Consider the following 18,378-nt stretch of genomic DNA (forward strand, 5'->3'; position numbering starts at 1 on the left):
CGATGTTAACGATAATACTATCAACGTCGGTACTTTCAACATCGGTTGAAAAACCAATGTTGAAAGTCATAAATAACCGATGTAGAAAGCATATTTTCTAATAGTGTCCTTGGCATTGTTTTCATGATTGTCATTTTCTTGAGTAAAGATGAGTTTGCCAAGATCTTTACCAACAGTGAGGATATGATACGAGCTGTTGCTGATTTAGCATACCTTCTTGGTGTATCAATCATGTCAGGTGATTGTTTGCTTTTAAAACTTGTAAAGTTCATTTTGTAATATATTGCCCCCATCTCTTGATTGTTCTTCTATTGTTACCATTATAGGTGTGGCCGTTGGGAGTGGATGGCAAGTTATGGTTGGTAACATAAACCTGGCATGTGTTTACGTTGTTGGACTCCCTATTGGAATATTCCTTGGTTTCAATCAACATTTAGGGGTCAAGGTAATCATGTTCTTGTTATGGGAATTGTTTCTTTACTTCAATGTCAAAGGCTGCTTATATTTAGATAATTTGCAGTGTAATAAATTGCCAAATTGTCTTTACTTTTAAGTTAAGACAATTTGATCTCCGACTTACCCATTATGATTTCCCTTGAAATTTACACACTTAAATGGTTTTGTGGCTTAGGGTCTCTAGGGAGGCACCATGTGTGGCAGGATTCTTCAAATGTTAGTCCTCTTAGTCATTATTTGGAAGACCAACTGGTCCAAGGAGGTACTCACTTGAATTTTTGCAATAAGCAGCTTTTACTTTTGCACTCAATTCCAAATTTTTGCATTGATGTTTTGTATGCTAATTGTGCTGATTATTCTACCAAGATAAACTATTACGCTTTTGTTTTTAATATGCATCATGAAGCGCCACGTGATTTTTGGGTTTTAATATTGTTTAGGTGTAATTTTTTCCAAATTTATGAATTGGGGAATTATTATTCATTTTTTGGAATAAGTCGTGTTACAAATTTTTATTTATTTATTTTTTTAACTGAAGTTGTAAACTTTTTATGACTTTAATTTTTTTTTTATTTTTCAACTTTAAAATTGTAAAGTTGTTTTTTTTTTATATTTATGATTTTAAAGTCATCAATGTTTTCTTTTTTACTTTTTTACGTTAATTTTTTAAAAAAATTGAAAATATTTTTTATTTAATTATTTAATAAATACATGTTTCTTTTTAATTTTTTAGTTTTATTTAATATTTTTTATATGATTTTATTTAATATCTATATATTTTTTAATATTGTTTTATTTAATATATTTTTCATATTTAATATTTTATATTTGCTAATAATGTTAAGGAATTTGATTTGTTTTGTAAATGAAAAAAATAATACAAAATGCTTAAATCAAATAATGAAAATTAATATAAAATGAACAATATAAATTAAAGAGAAACATAATACATTAATTTAGTAACAACTAATATTATTTTTACTTTTTATGTCTTTAATTTGTATTGTTCATTTTATATTAATATATTATGTTGTTTTTATTTTAACAACAAATTTTATTATTAATTATTATCTATTATTAATATTAAATTCTACTATGTTCCATCTTGTAATTTGAGTATTTAGAGGTAGAAATATTTTGATTCAAAGCTACATTACTTCTTTTCTTACTGTTACTTCTTAATGAGCAGGAAGTTTTAATTGCTTTCCTTCTTGGAAGCTTTTAAAGATTAATAAATGATTTCCTATGAATGGAATAGTAAGTACATTTATTGAATTTTGTGATTTTGGCTAAAATATTCTTCAATTATGATAGGATTTGGCAAAAGCTTTTATCCAAGTTCTTGGTAATGAGAAGACCAGCAAGGAAGTATTCAACATCTCGGGAGAGAAGTATGTCACGTTTGACTGATTAGCAAGAGCATGTGCTAAGGTAAGTCACTCTTGCCTTGTCATATTTAAGGTGACCAATAGAGAGCAGTGGGAAAATGCCTTAATAAGTGAACTTAATGATGTGATTATTCATTTACTATTTTCATTGCTGAATTTTGACCAGGGTTTATAAAGTAAGTCTCATACAAGACTTTAGGTTCAATTATATTTGCATATTGTTATTGCCATTCATGAACAAAAAGCAAAAAAATAAAATAAAAATTAATAATTCTACATCAATTATTAGGACAACCGATGTAGGATTGCTGGATATTCTACATTAGAATGATTTACCATGGGGTAGCATTCTACGACATTTCATGGCCACAACCGATGTAGAATGTCCCCGATGTAGAATGTTGGACATTCTACATCGGTTATTAGGACAACCAATATGGAAATCTGGCATTCTAAGACGGGTTTAGAGACAAACCCGTCTTAGAATTGGTAGAATTCTACATCGGTTTGACACCACAACCGATGTAGAATGGTCAGAATTCTAAGACGGTCGGTCAACCGATGTAGAAAGACGCGGGTGTTTCAACGACGCCGGTTACAATGACGTGTGATAACCAATGTAGGAAGACACTGTTAACCGATGTAGAAAGGCTATTTTGTAGTAGTGGTACCAGATATTCCCATTACTATACCTATTATTATTATTGCTACTATGGCTACAACCTCATACCCAAATTTCTTATATGTGCCTGAAATCTCCAAGTAGCATAAGCATGGAAGCAGGATAGAAGCCATGATACTTAGAAATGCTCCAACCAAAGACATTAGATCTCCAAAGAAAGGAACAATTAGGGCAACAATGGCAGTGCTCATTACCAAGACAGTGCTGCCTAAGATGCTGGTTACTTTATTCCTGTACGTACTTGGGAGCAATTCTTTCAAAGCATCGGTAATAGGTGTCACCATCAAAGCAAACTTGGATATGGGATTGACCAGGGTAGTATATATTGCTAATTTTGATCTTACTTGTTTAGTGGCAGGTTTAATGTGACCCGTGATTCAATGTGTGAGCCATACATTAGGTAACAAATTATAGCCATAGATGCATAACCAACCGTGGTTAACAAAAAACATGCAAACAGGACCTGCAATGTTAAGAAAAATAAAATTCATTAGAGACAAAAAAGTAAGAAAATCAAAGATACATCCACTCTTTACTTATAGGATTAAATTTACCACTTTAACTCAAATCAAACATTTACTTGATTAGTGTATGCATTTTGTCATTCTAGCTAGAGGTGTTAGATTGCAAAGATTAAAAGCACAACACTTCCAAAATATGTAAAATTGTTTAAAGCACTTACATAAGAGAACTGGTGTTTGTTTTTCATGGGATTATACAAAGTAGGGAAGACTGGATGTGCACGATAGCAAAAGGCATATAAGCTAACAGCTGTGGGGATACCATTCCAATTAACAAGAGTTCCCTTTTGATGAAAACCAACTCCATCAAATGTTGCAGTCCATGATATTGATAGGATAATGAAAGCAGAAGCAAAAACTCCACTTGTAGATACATAAGAGAGCAAACTCAAATTATCCCACCAAACTGTTGGCAAGATGATAAGGGTAACCAATATCACAAATAGTTGCTTCCCACCAATTGCTAAGCCAGCTATTTGAATCTCCCCAATAGGGAATAAGTTACTCAAGTTATCGCCCTCCAGAATCAAGAACCCTGTTGAAACTAAGTAGAGCTCCATGTACATGGACACTGATATTATTAGCCTTCCTGTCTTTCCAAATGCAAGTTCACCTATATTAGGGTAGGTTTTTATATTTGAATTCTTGTCCATGCATCTTTCATCAACGTGCTTGTGTAAAATGTTATGGTGGCAATAGCAAACAAAAGACCCAAGCTTAACCACCCTCCTGATGCAAGAGCATATGGAACTGAGAGAATCCCAACACCTGGAAACCAAAGCCAAAGCCACACGTGCTGAAAACATAATTAGCATTTTATAAGTTTTTGTTTTAACAGGAAACAAGATCTTGATTATGAGGTTGGCGTAACAAAGAAAAACATAATTATGTCTTTAAACTAAGCTGAATAATCCGTAAATTTTTCTTTGAATTAACTTAATGAAGTGCATGTGTTTGTAGAAAAGGAAACCTGATATTGCATTGAGTCCATTAAGGCAGGTGCAAAGAGGGATACAATAGTATTTTTGGTAGAATGATGAGAGGCTATATTGGCTTTCTCATCAAGGTGATTCCACTGTGGTAGTAAAGGAACATCCAAGGATGATTTGCAGGAAAGTTCTTCTGACATTTGAGCAAAATCGGATATAGAGGTTTATGAAAAAACTTTTAATTTTTTGCAATGAGCAAAAGTTTGCAAATCTCAAATACTTGCAGGTTGATTAATTAATCAATAAATTTTGTACCTGACTTCATCACTTTAGTACAAACGTTTGAAATATGACTCAATTCAACAACTAATTTCGATGTTACTGTCTTGTCCCTTACATAACACAAAGTTAAGTATGTCACCTTCAAAAAGGACCAGCCTGAGGGGCGATGATCTACAATCTAAGGTTAGGAGGAGCAACAAATAAAAAACACAAAAAAGGTCTAAGCAGCTGTGAAGAGAAAAAAAATGCCTTCAATTAATCGTCTCCTTTGCCCTGCTTAATCATTTCCTTTGTTAAAAGTGTTTGCACTTTAGATGGACGTAATATTAGGAAAAACAATTTGATGAAAAAAACTAGGATGAAGAATTTGTCAAAAAATGAAAAACTAGGATGAAGAATTTATTAGTAACTTTTTGGGTGTCCTACTAATATTGAGGTGTCATTCTGTTTAACCATTTTTTATAAGAAAAATAAATATTTTCAAAATAAACTAAAATCTGCTGGAATTTGTTTATATGAAAACTGGACAATGCAAGTTAAGTGCAACTTATAAATTCTATCATCCACAACTTGCGTGTGTCCAAATTCTAGTGCAGTAAAAGAAATCTGGTCTACACTTTTATCTAAGAGAGATTTAGTTTACCCGGTTGAACATCATAATCTTAGCAGGGCACTAAGCTAAGACCATGGTCCACATCTATGATCAGTTTGGCACAAATAAACTCTTGTACTAGAATTAAAAATTCTACAATTGATTACCAAAAATAAAAAAATATAGGAAAATCTACTATTGATATGTGAAGCATGTGTAGAACAAACAAAGTTAAGAGTTTATCTAGTGCGCCCTTCAAAAGGGAACTTTTTATTTTTGTACTCCAGTGTGGGGTTGTTTCCAAGACACAAGACAGGGAAGGCTCATACAATATATAATTGTTGGATAATTTTTGTGTGTAGTTAGAGATGATTTCAACTGCTCCCTTTGAAAATCATGAAGCAAACAAGAACTTCAGATGTAATTGGTTGATTATTTTGCATAAAAGCGGATTCACATGTGCATAATACATGCAACTAGTGAATGTCATGCTAAGATTGTACCTCCAAATTATATTTTTATGATTTTTTATATTCTTTTATGATCTTTATAATCAATATGATTCTTTTTTTAAAATAATTGACCTTTCATTGGGGGTGTTGGATTGTTGGCTAGTTAAAAACATAAAATCTCCCTGAAATAATAAATTCAGAATTCAAATGTATAAAGTGGATGAAAAGAACATGAAAGAAAAAATAAGAAGAAAATTAGCTTGATTTTTTTATTGCATGTGTAAAGTGTAGACTATAGAATGGTTAATGAGTTCTGATTGATTAATTTCTAGTTGTTTACTGTGTTGATAACAAAATTTAAAACTTGAATGAGTGAAGGAATTAAGTGAAGAAATTGCCATGTTCCTTCTTGCACAATTTGATGGATAGTCTTAAAACGGTGGAGGAATGGACAAACTGTAGAGTCGTGGGAGGCTCATAAGGCACCGGTTCAAACTGTCATAAAGCTACCCTCAAGAGAGCTTGTTATAGGCAGGTACTAGGTATTGCTACTTGTTGATGCATTTTTGTCAACAATTTTTTATTATGTCTTATTAGTTCATAGTCATGTTTTTATTGGTATACTGCCTATTAAGTTAGTATTTAATTAATTTTTTAACTAAATACTTCTTTTCAGATCATATAATACGACCTTAATCTTGAAAGTGGTATAAATAAATATTAATTAGCTGACTCCTAAGAACTTCAAGTTAGCAAAAAGCTAGCGGCTCTAATATTTATATATATTAAAAAAATAATTCTTTCAATGAAACAATTTTCATATCAAAAAAGAAAAATTTGCACAATAATATTTTAATCAAACCTTATTTAATTTTGAGTCTAAAATATCTACATAAAAAGAAAAACCCCGTCACAAATGAAATGACTCGAGATTCAATTTTGTCAACTTATTTTTCTTCTTCTCTAACCTTTAATATCTCTCTATCTTGCCCTCCTTTTTCTTTTTGTTTGTTTGTTTTTTCATCAAAGTTTTCAACTTCCCTTCTAGGAGATAGGGGACACGAAGTTAGTGTCATAATCCTTAACTTTAAAAAAGAGAGTTCATTTGGTCAATTAATGCACCAAGTCCTTTTCACTATTTCCAAATTTGTTTGGTTGGTTTTTAGTCCAAGTTGGCTCCAGTATGATCGTGAACGTGAAAGGCACTTACCACAATATTTATCCGGCTTACGTTACGTAACATTTTTTTCATTCATATTTACAACATATTTTTTCACATATATTTTCCTGATGGGAAAAACTAACATAAATAATAATACACAACAATAATAATATCTTCAACCTGCAAGAATCAGTGGAGGTACTAACAAATATAAAGTAGAAAAGTAAAAACCACAAGCACACGTAAGACATAAATTAACAACCACCGTGATCTCACCCTGTCCTCAGAGGAAATCATAGACTGTTACCAAGTCAGTTACAGACACGAACACAAATTATATTCTATCCATTTGACACATCTGATGCATATAAAACCGTCATTAACCGCCCAACCGTTTCAAATTTTCAGATCAATTCATGCACTATGTATAAAACCTTCCATCCAAATCCACCATTCCAATTCCTTACACACATGAATATGGATCTAAATGAACAACAAATTGGCATCAAAGTGTACAACAACAATGCAACTCCAACACCCGAACATGAAACACTGAACCCCTCTTCCATCCCTCCTCAACCCAAGAAACGTCGTGCCCTAACCTCTCTCTTCACCTTCGAGATGGTCCTCCCCTCCATCTACATGAGTGGCCAGTGTGCACCCACCCTCATGATCCACTTCCTCCTCTTCGTCTGTGCCCTCTCCTGCTTCTTCTTCCACTTCACCGACAGCTTCCACGGCCCTGCCAGTGCCATCTACTATGGCTTCGTCACCCCGTCGTGGCCTTCTCGGATGATGGAAGGTTCAAGGTCGGGTTCACCGACTTTGTCCACACAGTCATGTTAGTGATGGTGTTCGTGGCCATTTCTATTTCGGATTATAGGGTCACCAATTGCCTTTCCCCTCGGGAGGGAGAGTTTCCTTTTGATTGTAGGGATTGTTTGCAGCGGTTTGGTTCTCATCTTCCCTACTTTCAGACGTGGGATTGGTTGGATGTAGTTAATTATGTAAAACATGTAACATGTAGGTGTGTTGTGTTTCTTTTTGTTGTTTCTTTGCATTGTTTTTTATGTTTATGTGAAAATAATGACCAATGATCAACAACGTTGTTGGTTTGGTCAGGTTTGGATTATTGGTTGGATAAATGTGCTTAATTAACTGTCCATTGTATAATGACATCATTGATTCAAATGAATTTAATTTTTAGTTTTAGAGTATTCATTTTCATACCATTGCTTTTCTACAACTAGATATTATTTGTTAGAAAACCGATCAGATTGAATATCAATGTATCCTTTGATGATCCATCTTAGTACCATCATTGCAACTTTTGTGACAGTTTGTAGTTTTTGTTTAGTTCATTTTTGTTTCTACTTTCGAGATTCTACAATTTTGAGAGGTCAATTCGAATTTCAAAGGAATTTTTGTTTGTATATGGTTATTTATAGGATAATTTTTTATTATATAACTCATAAAATCATTGTACATATAGGATTTCTTTATCCATTAACATATGATATTATAATTATAATTATTTGGATTTGTACAAATTCAAGTATCAACATATATATGTACTAGACCCAACAAAGATCTAGACCCAAAATATTTTTATGGGTCTGATTTAGATCACATCCATCAAAGTTAGGTGCTCCAAAATCTTACTAACCTTTTTAGAGCACATTATTATCACCTAACACTTTTGAATTTTTTGGAGAGTTAATGTGTTAGGACAAAATTATGTCACATGTGACTTATCTGCATATGAATTTTAAAAACAAACCACAAGAAAAGGGTGCCTAATTAATATATCTCTCTCCAACGACAAGGAAAAACCCTAACAACGACGATTGGAACTTCGGTGCAAAAGAAGGAAGAGAAATGGAACCTCTGATAGGACACATATGACCCACAACATAGTTTCGCCACGACAAAGGCCACGACGGCGGAGATGAAGACCTTTTTTCTGAGATAAAGGGCGTTACGTGGCTAGAGATGAAGGGGGTTACGCAACTAGGGTTCTGAGATGAAGGTTTTTGGAGATAAAACACAATTTAAAAAATACAATCAAAGACGTGTTGTGTTAACAAATGATGTTATATTGAATGCTTGTATGGGTATACTACGACGTTGTTTATGGCAGCATAGTCATTTAATGAGCCACTCAAATACCACTACGATCTTTGCCAAGAACGATGTCGTTCGTTTCGTGGTATTTACAAAAATGTCACCGCGTGTATTTTACAACTGTCCCCGAATAACCGATGTCGTCTTCTAGTCGTAGAATATTGTTTTTCTAGTAGTGTCTGCTCCTAGTAGAAACTAATTTCTGTAATGATGTTATTAGTTGTGCATCAGAAAAAAACACATACATAAAACTTGATGGCATTTGTTAATTTGACTTGGATTTTGTCCTCAGAAAAAGGGAAATGAGAAAAAGAAAAACATGAAAAATGCTAATTAAATAGAAAGCCCAAATGGTGAAAATTGAGAATGATATATAATTTGCAAGTCTAATTAAGCTTGACATATATTGGATGATATATAGAATATGTAGAAGTACATATATAGATACATACATAAAGAAAATTGTGAATAATGTGTTGCTTTTAGTTCCTCTCACAGTAAGGATGATGACTTCCTTGGTTGTATATTCATTCACTCACTTCCACTACCACTTTTTAGGTACCCCCACTAACAGTCTATTTAATTTTCTCTTCACCTTGGCTTTGCAATATCTCAGTTGTAAGTACCATCTTTGAGCTGCGATCTTTAGTAGCACTTCTTTTCTGATCACAAATGCATTCTGTTCATTGAATATGTTGCTGCTACAACATTCAGAAATGATCAATCAGGGCTACCCCAAGAGAAGCTGCTCGAGAGAAATGCTTCAACGGCTGAAGAGTTCTTCAATCAGTTACAAGCAAGAAAGAGCTCTTCTGGTGAGTCAATTAGCTCTAAGCTATAGGTTCTATGTTTGTAGCTTGACTTTTGGTATGTAAGCCATAAAACAATTATTCTGATGAAAAAAAGATACAAAGATGGAAGAAGTTGGTGAAAATAACAAAGCTAGTGATAGAGGAAAATTATATATTTATCGTCAATACATGAAGTATTCTTTTAAAATAAAGTAAATATAAAAAATATGACTTTAATACACTACTGCAGGTGTATTAATGCATCTTCTCTGTACATTATTCAATTCAATGATCTGAAGCTGATGCATTTGGTTACTCATTTGAATTGTCTTTTTGAATGAACATGTTTTGAAAACACATATGATAAATTTGGATTAGCATGGCATACGATTGAAAAGTTAAATTAATTGCTTTCTTTTCTTAGGTGCTTCCATATGTTTTGATATGCAAAAACGGAAACTTATTTGTTTCAATGTACATAAAGTTGAATTTGGGAAAATATGTAGGAATACCTTGCAAAATCCCTTATGGCCAAGGATCAATTTTTGGATTCTTCAGCCAAGATAATGTACAAGTTGGGGATATCATCATCAAAGATCAAGTCAGTATTTTGCCCTCTATTATTTTTCAGTCAGAATTGTGATTGAATTTTATATGCTTTTGTGTTTATTGATGTTTCTTCTTTCCATTTTAAATTTGAATAGAAGTGCAAAAATAATGGTATGATTGTATTTTCTTATAATAATAGGGGAGAAGGATAATCAGACTTCCCTTTTTTATTTCTAGACTTTTTGAATGTCTAAGATACAGTGATTAGTTTTGCGACTGCAGGTATAATATTGTTATTGCCATTGATGAAGAAATACGAGAAAAAAAAAATAATGATTCAACGTCGGTTATTATGACAACCGATGTTGAATTATGAATATCCTACATCGGTTATCTGGAAAATCGATGTAGAATGACTGACATTCTACATCGGTTAACTAGACAACCGATGTTAAATTATGGAATTCTACATCGGTCCACGCCAAGGGACCGTAGTAGAATAGAAGCCAATCTACATCGGTCCAACCAAGCGACCGTTGTAGAATTAACGTCATTCTACATCGGTCTCCGCGACCATCGTAGAACACCAACCCCCTTTTTACGATGTCTTCTACAACGTCGATCCATAATTGATGTAGAATGCGCTTGTTGTAGTAGTGTTTGAAGCTCAGCGAGTCCTTTTAATTTCATTGTTCTAGGCTTCTAGCCACGAGAGGGTCAAGAACTCGCCTATAAATGAAGATGACAACCGCTACACTTAGAATGTCAAAGGTGGACATGCTTGCGGGAGGAATGTGGAACCTTGAAATTCTGTGTCCATGACATCACCTTGCTCCACAAAAAAGTGACGCCATTTGAGCAAAAACAACTGAGTACAATATGGTGCATAGCCAAATTGGGAGTAGTCTTAGTATGCATTTCACTTCTTATACCTGTGTCACAATGGATAGATACCATGGACTGCATTTACTCTCTTCCATTTGTTTGAAATTCTTTGATGTGATAAATGCTGCTTTATCTAAGAACCTACAAAATCAATGAAAATCCCATCAGTTAGTCGCTAACATATACTAATTCTTTAAAAAACGAATTGGACTGTACTAGCACTCTCTACTCTTATATTTTAGAAGGAACATCTTAATAAATGGTAATTTAAATTTGTTAAAATACTTTTAAGGGTATAACTTGTTAAAACAGAAAAATTAAAAATTATACAGTCATACAACTATTGTTCTACTTCTTTCATCAAAATTAATATTTTATTTTAATAAGCAACGTCCCTTTTCTTTTTGTATAAGATAAACAATTTTTGTTGAAATAGAATAGGATCACTGTTCCAGATAAAACTCTCCCTCTATTTAACGTATTGCATATTCTGTGTTCAAACTTTAAAGAATTAGTTAAACTGAAACAATTCTATGCCATTGATCCACACATTTTGGTGAATGATAATCACTATTCACTTTAGTTATTACTATGAAATATTGACTTTGATTAGAGAATTTCACAAAATTGCTATATTGAGATCGATGAAATATCAGTTTTAATTAGTAAACCCAATTTATCTGAGAGAGGGGGAGAAAGAGAATTATAAGCATACCTGAATCCTTCGGTGTGGAACATTTTTCTCCCTTCATTGGTTGAGAACTCATCAACCTCGTAAAGTTTATCATCTTGTAGCACCTTGGCCTTCCATTTTCTTGTAGCAGCCACAAAAACTTGGCAAAATCTAGGAAGAGGGTTTCCATTAGGCTTAAAGTATCTATACCTTCGTGTGCCACAAAGAAACAAAATCAATGCCAGAGCAGCAGATCGAGCCAGCTGAAGCCCAGAACCACAAAGTCCATAGTCCATCATCATCCTCAAAATAATTCAATATGGTGTTGGAGAAGAGTGACCCAATGTTCAAAGCCAAATAAAAATAGCTGAAAAATACAATTTTTTAATGTTGTTCCCTGGGATCTCCTTCATCAAATTGATCAGCCCCAAATGTAGCAATGTTAGGATGGTATCCTCCATTTCCTAGAGCTATTAGGTATATGGAAACATAGAGTAAAATCGTTTGGTATGATGAGTGTATGACACATGACCAAATTATTTCCTTATAAATTTGAAAGCGTATGGCACATATCATTTTCATATCGACAGCGCCGAGTAGCATCACACTGTAACCACAAACACTGCCACAAGATGTCTTACTCCACTCCCCAATGTTGACATTATCATTAGAGGTATTTGCAAGTCATGAAGTTATATTAATTTGTCTTTCAGTATTCTAAAATTCAATTAGATATTTCGTAAAACAATGAGCTTAGCCATAAACACGAAAAAATCCGACAGCATATGATGCTAATTAACATTGAATCGTATTAGTCCAAAGTTAGATCATTAATTGGATGCTAGCTTCTGTATACAATATGGATAACTTACAATAACAAATATGACCTGGAAGATGGCACAGGTCATATACCTTCCCCAGTAAGAGTCACTAAGGAAGGCTCCAAGAAGAGAGAAGTGGTAAACCGTCCCAGTCCACTTGCTCACACTGTTGGCTGCTTCAGCATTATCTTGACCCATCACTCTCGTCAAAAACAGTACCAAATTCACTCCAACTCCAAAGAATGCCAAAGTAGCAAGCCCTTGATTCACTATTAGAGTACGTAATTAACCAAGTAAACTAATAAATATATCACTCATCAATCACCTTTTCTTAGAATATCAGATAGATAAAATTAAATATAAATTATGCTATATATATATTAGATTGGAAGAAAACTAAAACTTTTATAATGTGAAGAACTTTTTTATTACTTTAATATATGTTTAAAAATGGCATAGATATCATTAGATAAGGATAATTTTTTTTATAAAAAAACCTTTCTAATTTATTTATGAATTTTTATTATAACTTTTATAATTTTAATTTAATTTAAAATAAAATAGGCACACGGAGATAAGGAGAGTTAAAAAAAAAAAATCTACGATGTGATTAATTGTGGATGAAATTCAAAGAAGAGAAGAACAAAAAATGTAAATAATGAAGTAATAGAGAGAGTAAGGAAAATGAGAATTTCACTTATACTTGTGTACTCTAATTTATAAATAGAGAATATATATAATTTATTGGTTGTATAGTTGAAGAGTTGAGTGATATATACCTAAAATCAAAATTGCAGCAACACAGTCACCCGTTTTCTTTCGAACTGCAGGATGACCATGGCTATCAATAGCTCCATCGGATGTGCAAACCTGGTGCTCCTTATTAATCTTTTCTTCCATTGTGTCCTGAAATATTTAGTCATAAGAAAATCAAATATTATAATAGTATGTTATTACAGTTTTATCGCAATTCTTGCTAAATTACAACCTAGAGTTTATTTTATCATACTATCAACTAATATATAAAAAATCATCTTAAGTATGATTATTAAAAAACAGTAAATTTATCATATATATATAGCAATCTTTGGTTATCAATACATTATAAACAAATTAAATCAGCAAAAAGAAAAATTATGCTGGAAAAAGTGAGCATATTGTTTTTATTTTTCAAGGAAGAGTATTATTGTTGGAACATGTTCTTTTCATCTTAAGCACCGGACAGTTCCTCCATCTCTTGCATGTGCATTGAGACATGTTCAATAAAGTAAGCAAGTAATAAAAACTTTGATCATAAATTAACTTAACGATGAAGTCATATATAAGCAATCCATGATCACGATATTGCAAGCAAAAATATCTTGAAAATATAAGTTGGACATGTGAGGCAGCAAGATTATTAAAAGATCGACCAGATTCATTGTTGAGGGAGAATACATTGAATAAATAGGTTATATATTATCTCTTTACACGTGGAGGAGTTGGAATATTTAGGAAATGCAAGATCATGATTCACTGATAAGTATTGATTAGTTTGATATTTTAAGAGAAATTATATTATTCAATAAATATATACAACAACTTATATAAAATAAGAGAGATAATTAAGAAAAAAAATATGATGGATGATATATATATATATATATATATATATATATATATATATATATATATATATATATATATATATATATAATATGGAGAAAAATAGAAAGAAAAAATATTATTGCATGAGTTATTATATAATTTTATTGTATGAATATGATATTTCATATTTTAATATTTAATTACTTGTCACCTTTTTTTTTTCTCAATTGGCAATAAATTTCACGTGCATCATGTAAGTGTCATAATTGTATTACTCATAGAGGCAAAACCCAGCACAAGACTTTGCTGCCATCCAGATTTTATGAGCCTTTTGAAGTTTCAATATAACTAACTATATATATAACACATGTGGCACGCACTCACAGAGTGGTATACATGCCATCATATTAATCACGAAATATATTTAAAGGGATAAAATTTAGATGTTCTTTAGATATTTTTATATCATTTCTAATTAAAATTGGAATTTACTTTACTAATATGCACAATATAATTCAGCACTTAACGTTGTCATTTAATTTTCAAGGAAAATCTACCTCTATTTGTGATTAAAAAACATTAACTCTAAAAATACTTAAAATAGTTACATCTAATTAAATTTTTTTCTTTTAGAAATTGGGGAGCTTTCACAGTTCCCATTCATGTGTGCATTAAATCAAAGCAAAAGAGAAAAAAAAAACAAAATAAATTAAGGATCGGAGGAGATAAATAAGTACTCACTGGTGAGGATAATTAAACTCAACTAGAAGATAAACCGATGAGGATGATCTCCTCCCTAGCTATAAAACCTTATCTACCAGAATAAAAGAAAACACGAAAAAAATAAAATGGAAAATAACACTAACCAATCTTTCTAAGAAAATACAAACAACCCATTAATTACTGGGACTAATCTTGCAAGACGAAGAACTGAACGATTGGAAGCGTCGGTGAAGAGATTTTGAATAAATGAATTTGATTGATAACAAGAGATATCTGCATGTAGGTATGGGCATGTATATATAGAAGTTGGGTGGAGATTTAATGGCTAGGATTTACACGTAGAAAGTGACAGATAAATTAAAGAGGGTGTCTCTTGCCGTTTCACAGGAAAATTTTGAAGAAACGTGATAAAGTTTGATACATATCACTTACTAACAACATATAATAATCATTATGAATTTGATAGAGTATCACGTTTTGGGTGTACTCTAATTAGGAAAGCTATCACTGATAATTACATATTTGAAACATGCGTGACCAACATTCAAAATGTACTTATATAATATTTACCTTTACAATTAACTTTTTTTAATTATTATTATTATTTTTATCTGGAGCACATATATTTTAGATTTATTAGAGACAATTTTATTCTAATCAGATAAAATTATTATAATTTTTTAAATATTTAACATAATTATATATTGAGAACTCAAACTTAAAATATTTAATTAAATTAAAATAATTCACATTAGTTGATCTATGCGCTAATAAAATTATGTTCATTAATTATAACAAACTAGCTGGGAGATAAGGTTTATCATGATAATAAATATATTTAAAAAAGTATTATTACTATAAAAGTAATCAGGTCTAAGACATTTAAGATTGAATTTTAATGATAACAAAACAAACATGTATAAATAAAAACAAATATTTTTAAGTAGATTGTATCGTCTAAGTAGAAGACAACTTGATGTGTCTAATAAGCTTCATCAATCACTTAACTTTAAACTTCGTCTCTTGCATGGATTGTTCATTGTACAAGAATGTTATCAAGAGCCATGACTACTTCAAGGCATTCAAACAGATAAGTAACTTGGTGTATCCAATAAACCTGAAGCTCATTGCACTACTAGAAAACGGTCAGAATCGCGATTCAACAACGGTGCTTGACCGTTTTTAATTATAATGATGTTGAAACTTAAAAATTTCAACAACGGTCCATAAACAAACGTTGTAGTAAGCTTTGTTTTTTTTTTTCTAAATCGGTGCTATATTATTGACCGATGTAGAAACCTTAGTTAGAAATACGTCACCAAAGTCAACAAGCTTAGTTTCTACATCATTTTTTAATTAAGAAACGTTGTAGTAAGACTAGTTTCTACATCCTTTTTTAATTAAGAAATGTTATAGTAAGACTAGTTTCTAAGTCAACAAGCTTAGTTTCTACATCGTTTTTTAATTAAGAAACGTTGTAGTAAGAGTAGTTTCTACATCCTTTTTTAATTAAGAAATGTTGTAGTAAGACTAGTTTCTACATCCTTTTTTTATTAAGAAATGTTGTTGATCCCCTATTGTCTACATCGATGCTGATGTAGGCACCGATGTAGTAAGACTAGTTTCTACATCGTTTTTTAATTAAGAAACGTTGTTGATCCCCTATTTTCTACATCGGTGTTGACGTAGGCACCGATGTAGTAAGACTAATTTCTACATCATTTTTTAATTAAGAAACATTGTTGATCCCTTATTGTCTACATCGGTGCTGACGTACGCACCGATGTAGTAAGCTACGCTTTCTAAGTCATTTTTTAATAAAGCAACGATGTGGATCTCCTATTTTCTACATCGTTTTGCAGAAAGAAACGATGTTGAAATATGATATTTCTACATCAGTGGTGACGTCAGCACCGATGTAAAATCATGTTTAACCTGCAGAATAATTTGAGGTTATTTAAAATAAATAATTTATAATATGATAAAATTATCTATAAATAAAATTATAAGATATTAAAAAAAACTTGAGTAGAGAAATTTACTAGCTGGTGAATATGCGAATTAGCATATGCAACAGCTGATTTGAGAAGTTTCAACTTCCAAAGAAGAGTATCCCTTGGTATAAATACAGATTGACAGTTCAATATAATCCCATATTATATGGACTTTATGAATTTGTTTAGAAAATAGAACAAGGAAAACGGAAAGAGGAAAAAGACAAGACAAATACTACTACAATCTAGAAAATAAGAGGGATACTTTAACAACCATAAGTTTTACCAACAAGGTGCAAAAGAAAGCTTCATAATTGTGTACGTGTTAGTTAGGTGCATAAATTATTTGTCATTTTTAAAATAGATGCTTGATTTTTTTTCCAAGTGTGCCCCGTTAAATAAGGACCTAATTAAAAAATAATAAAAACTCAAAGACCTAATTAAAATTTGGTGAAAAATCATAGGCATGTAGAATAATGAAACCTAGGAAAAGATGGAGAAAAATAAAAGATATTAATAAGATTTTTTTTTGCATCACATCATTTATTACTTTCTACTTACTTTTATCTTCTTCTTTTTTTCTTTTCCAGTCATTTCCTCCCAGAAAGAAAACGTGAAAGACATAAAAGAAAAGAAAGTGGAGTAATTCAATTGCAAGGTGCATGCGTCCAAAGTAGTACAGTAGCGTATGAGCTAAATCATGAAGGCATTAGAAGAAAGAAAGTTGGCAAACTGAAATGCGAGTGGAAGAAGGGGATGTATATATATCCAACTATATATATACACAAAATAATACAATGGTCTGATGATGGCCACAACTACTAGTCTAAATCGGAGGCAATTTCGACGACACATATTTGACGCAAAACAACATAACCAGGAAAGCAATTCAATCACATTGCATGCCCAAATTGGTCTCTCTAAGTGATGCAACAAACAAAATCTGCTTCAAACGTGGGACAGACCTAATGCCCAATAACAACCCAATAAATCTATGCATCCACTACTACAAAACTTGCTTATTACGACGCGCTAACAACGTTGGTCGATATACCCCTATCTTTGAAAATAATGGAATGGCACGCTCAAAATTAAATTATAAATTTAAGGACGGTCATTGAAAAGACCGTCGTGGTGCTTCATCCCACCGTCTTTGAATGATTATATTTTTATTATTATTTTTCTCTCTCTTATTTTGCTAGCAGCTGCAGAGACCTGTGACCCTTCATTTCTTTCCTTAGTCTCGCTTCTCTCTCTCTCTCGGGCGAAGAACTCTTTGAGGATCAGAACCCCTCAATCCCTTCCTTTTCCCCTCAAATTCCACACCTCCTTCTCCTTCAAGTCTTCAACCTCAACCTTCCGCGCCTTTCAAGATGCGAGGAGGACGAAGAAGACGATGAAGAAGAAGACCAAGATCCACTGAATGTTTCAGGTGAATGCCGAGGGAGATTCTGACGAGCTTGTAGATCCACTGAAGGTGGAGGACAAGATCGGTGTTGTGCCTCATGACCTTTCAACAGATTCAGATGTCGTCAAGAGGTGTGCGTTGTTTGATTTCCCTTTTTCCTTTTCTGAATTTATTAGTTATTCTGACACTTTTTCGTTAAAGGGTATCATTTTCTAGTTCTGGTTGCGGGAAAAATTTGCAAATGGAAGAAATGAAGGTTGATTCAGACTTGTTGGTGGGTGACCCTGCTTCACTGGAGAAGAAAATTGATGCAATTCGTTTCGGTGGTCCCTAGAAGCTTCAGGTTTTTGCATGCATTT

The 18,378-nt window shown here is 32.3% G+C and overlaps 1 protein-coding gene and 1 pseudogene across 1 annotated transcript in view; both read right to left on the minus strand.

Moving 5' to 3' along the window:
* Positions 1–14,817, minus strand: part of LOC100803433 (protein NRT1/ PTR FAMILY 7.2) — an 82,123-nt gene extending 67,306 nt beyond the window's left edge. The window contains 5 exon segments of the mRNA XM_041011763.1: positions 11,529–11,740; positions 11,742–12,170; positions 12,320–12,576; positions 13,087–13,213; positions 14,765–14,817. Coding sequence (XP_040867697.1) covers positions 11,529–11,740; positions 11,742–12,170; positions 12,320–12,576; positions 13,087–13,213; positions 14,765–14,791 — 1,052 coding nt within the window. The 5' untranslated portion in view covers positions 14,792–14,817.
* Positions 2,496–4,176, minus strand: LOC102664220 (amino acid transporter AVT1I-like; annotated as a pseudogene).
* Positions 14,818–18,378: the final 3,561 nt, after the last annotated feature.

This window comes from Glycine max, chromosome 18, assembly GCF_000004515.6.
Source record: "Glycine max cultivar Williams 82 chromosome 18, Glycine_max_v4.0, whole genome shotgun sequence".
Lineage (NCBI taxonomy): Eukaryota > Viridiplantae > Streptophyta > Magnoliopsida > Fabales > Fabaceae > Glycine > Glycine max.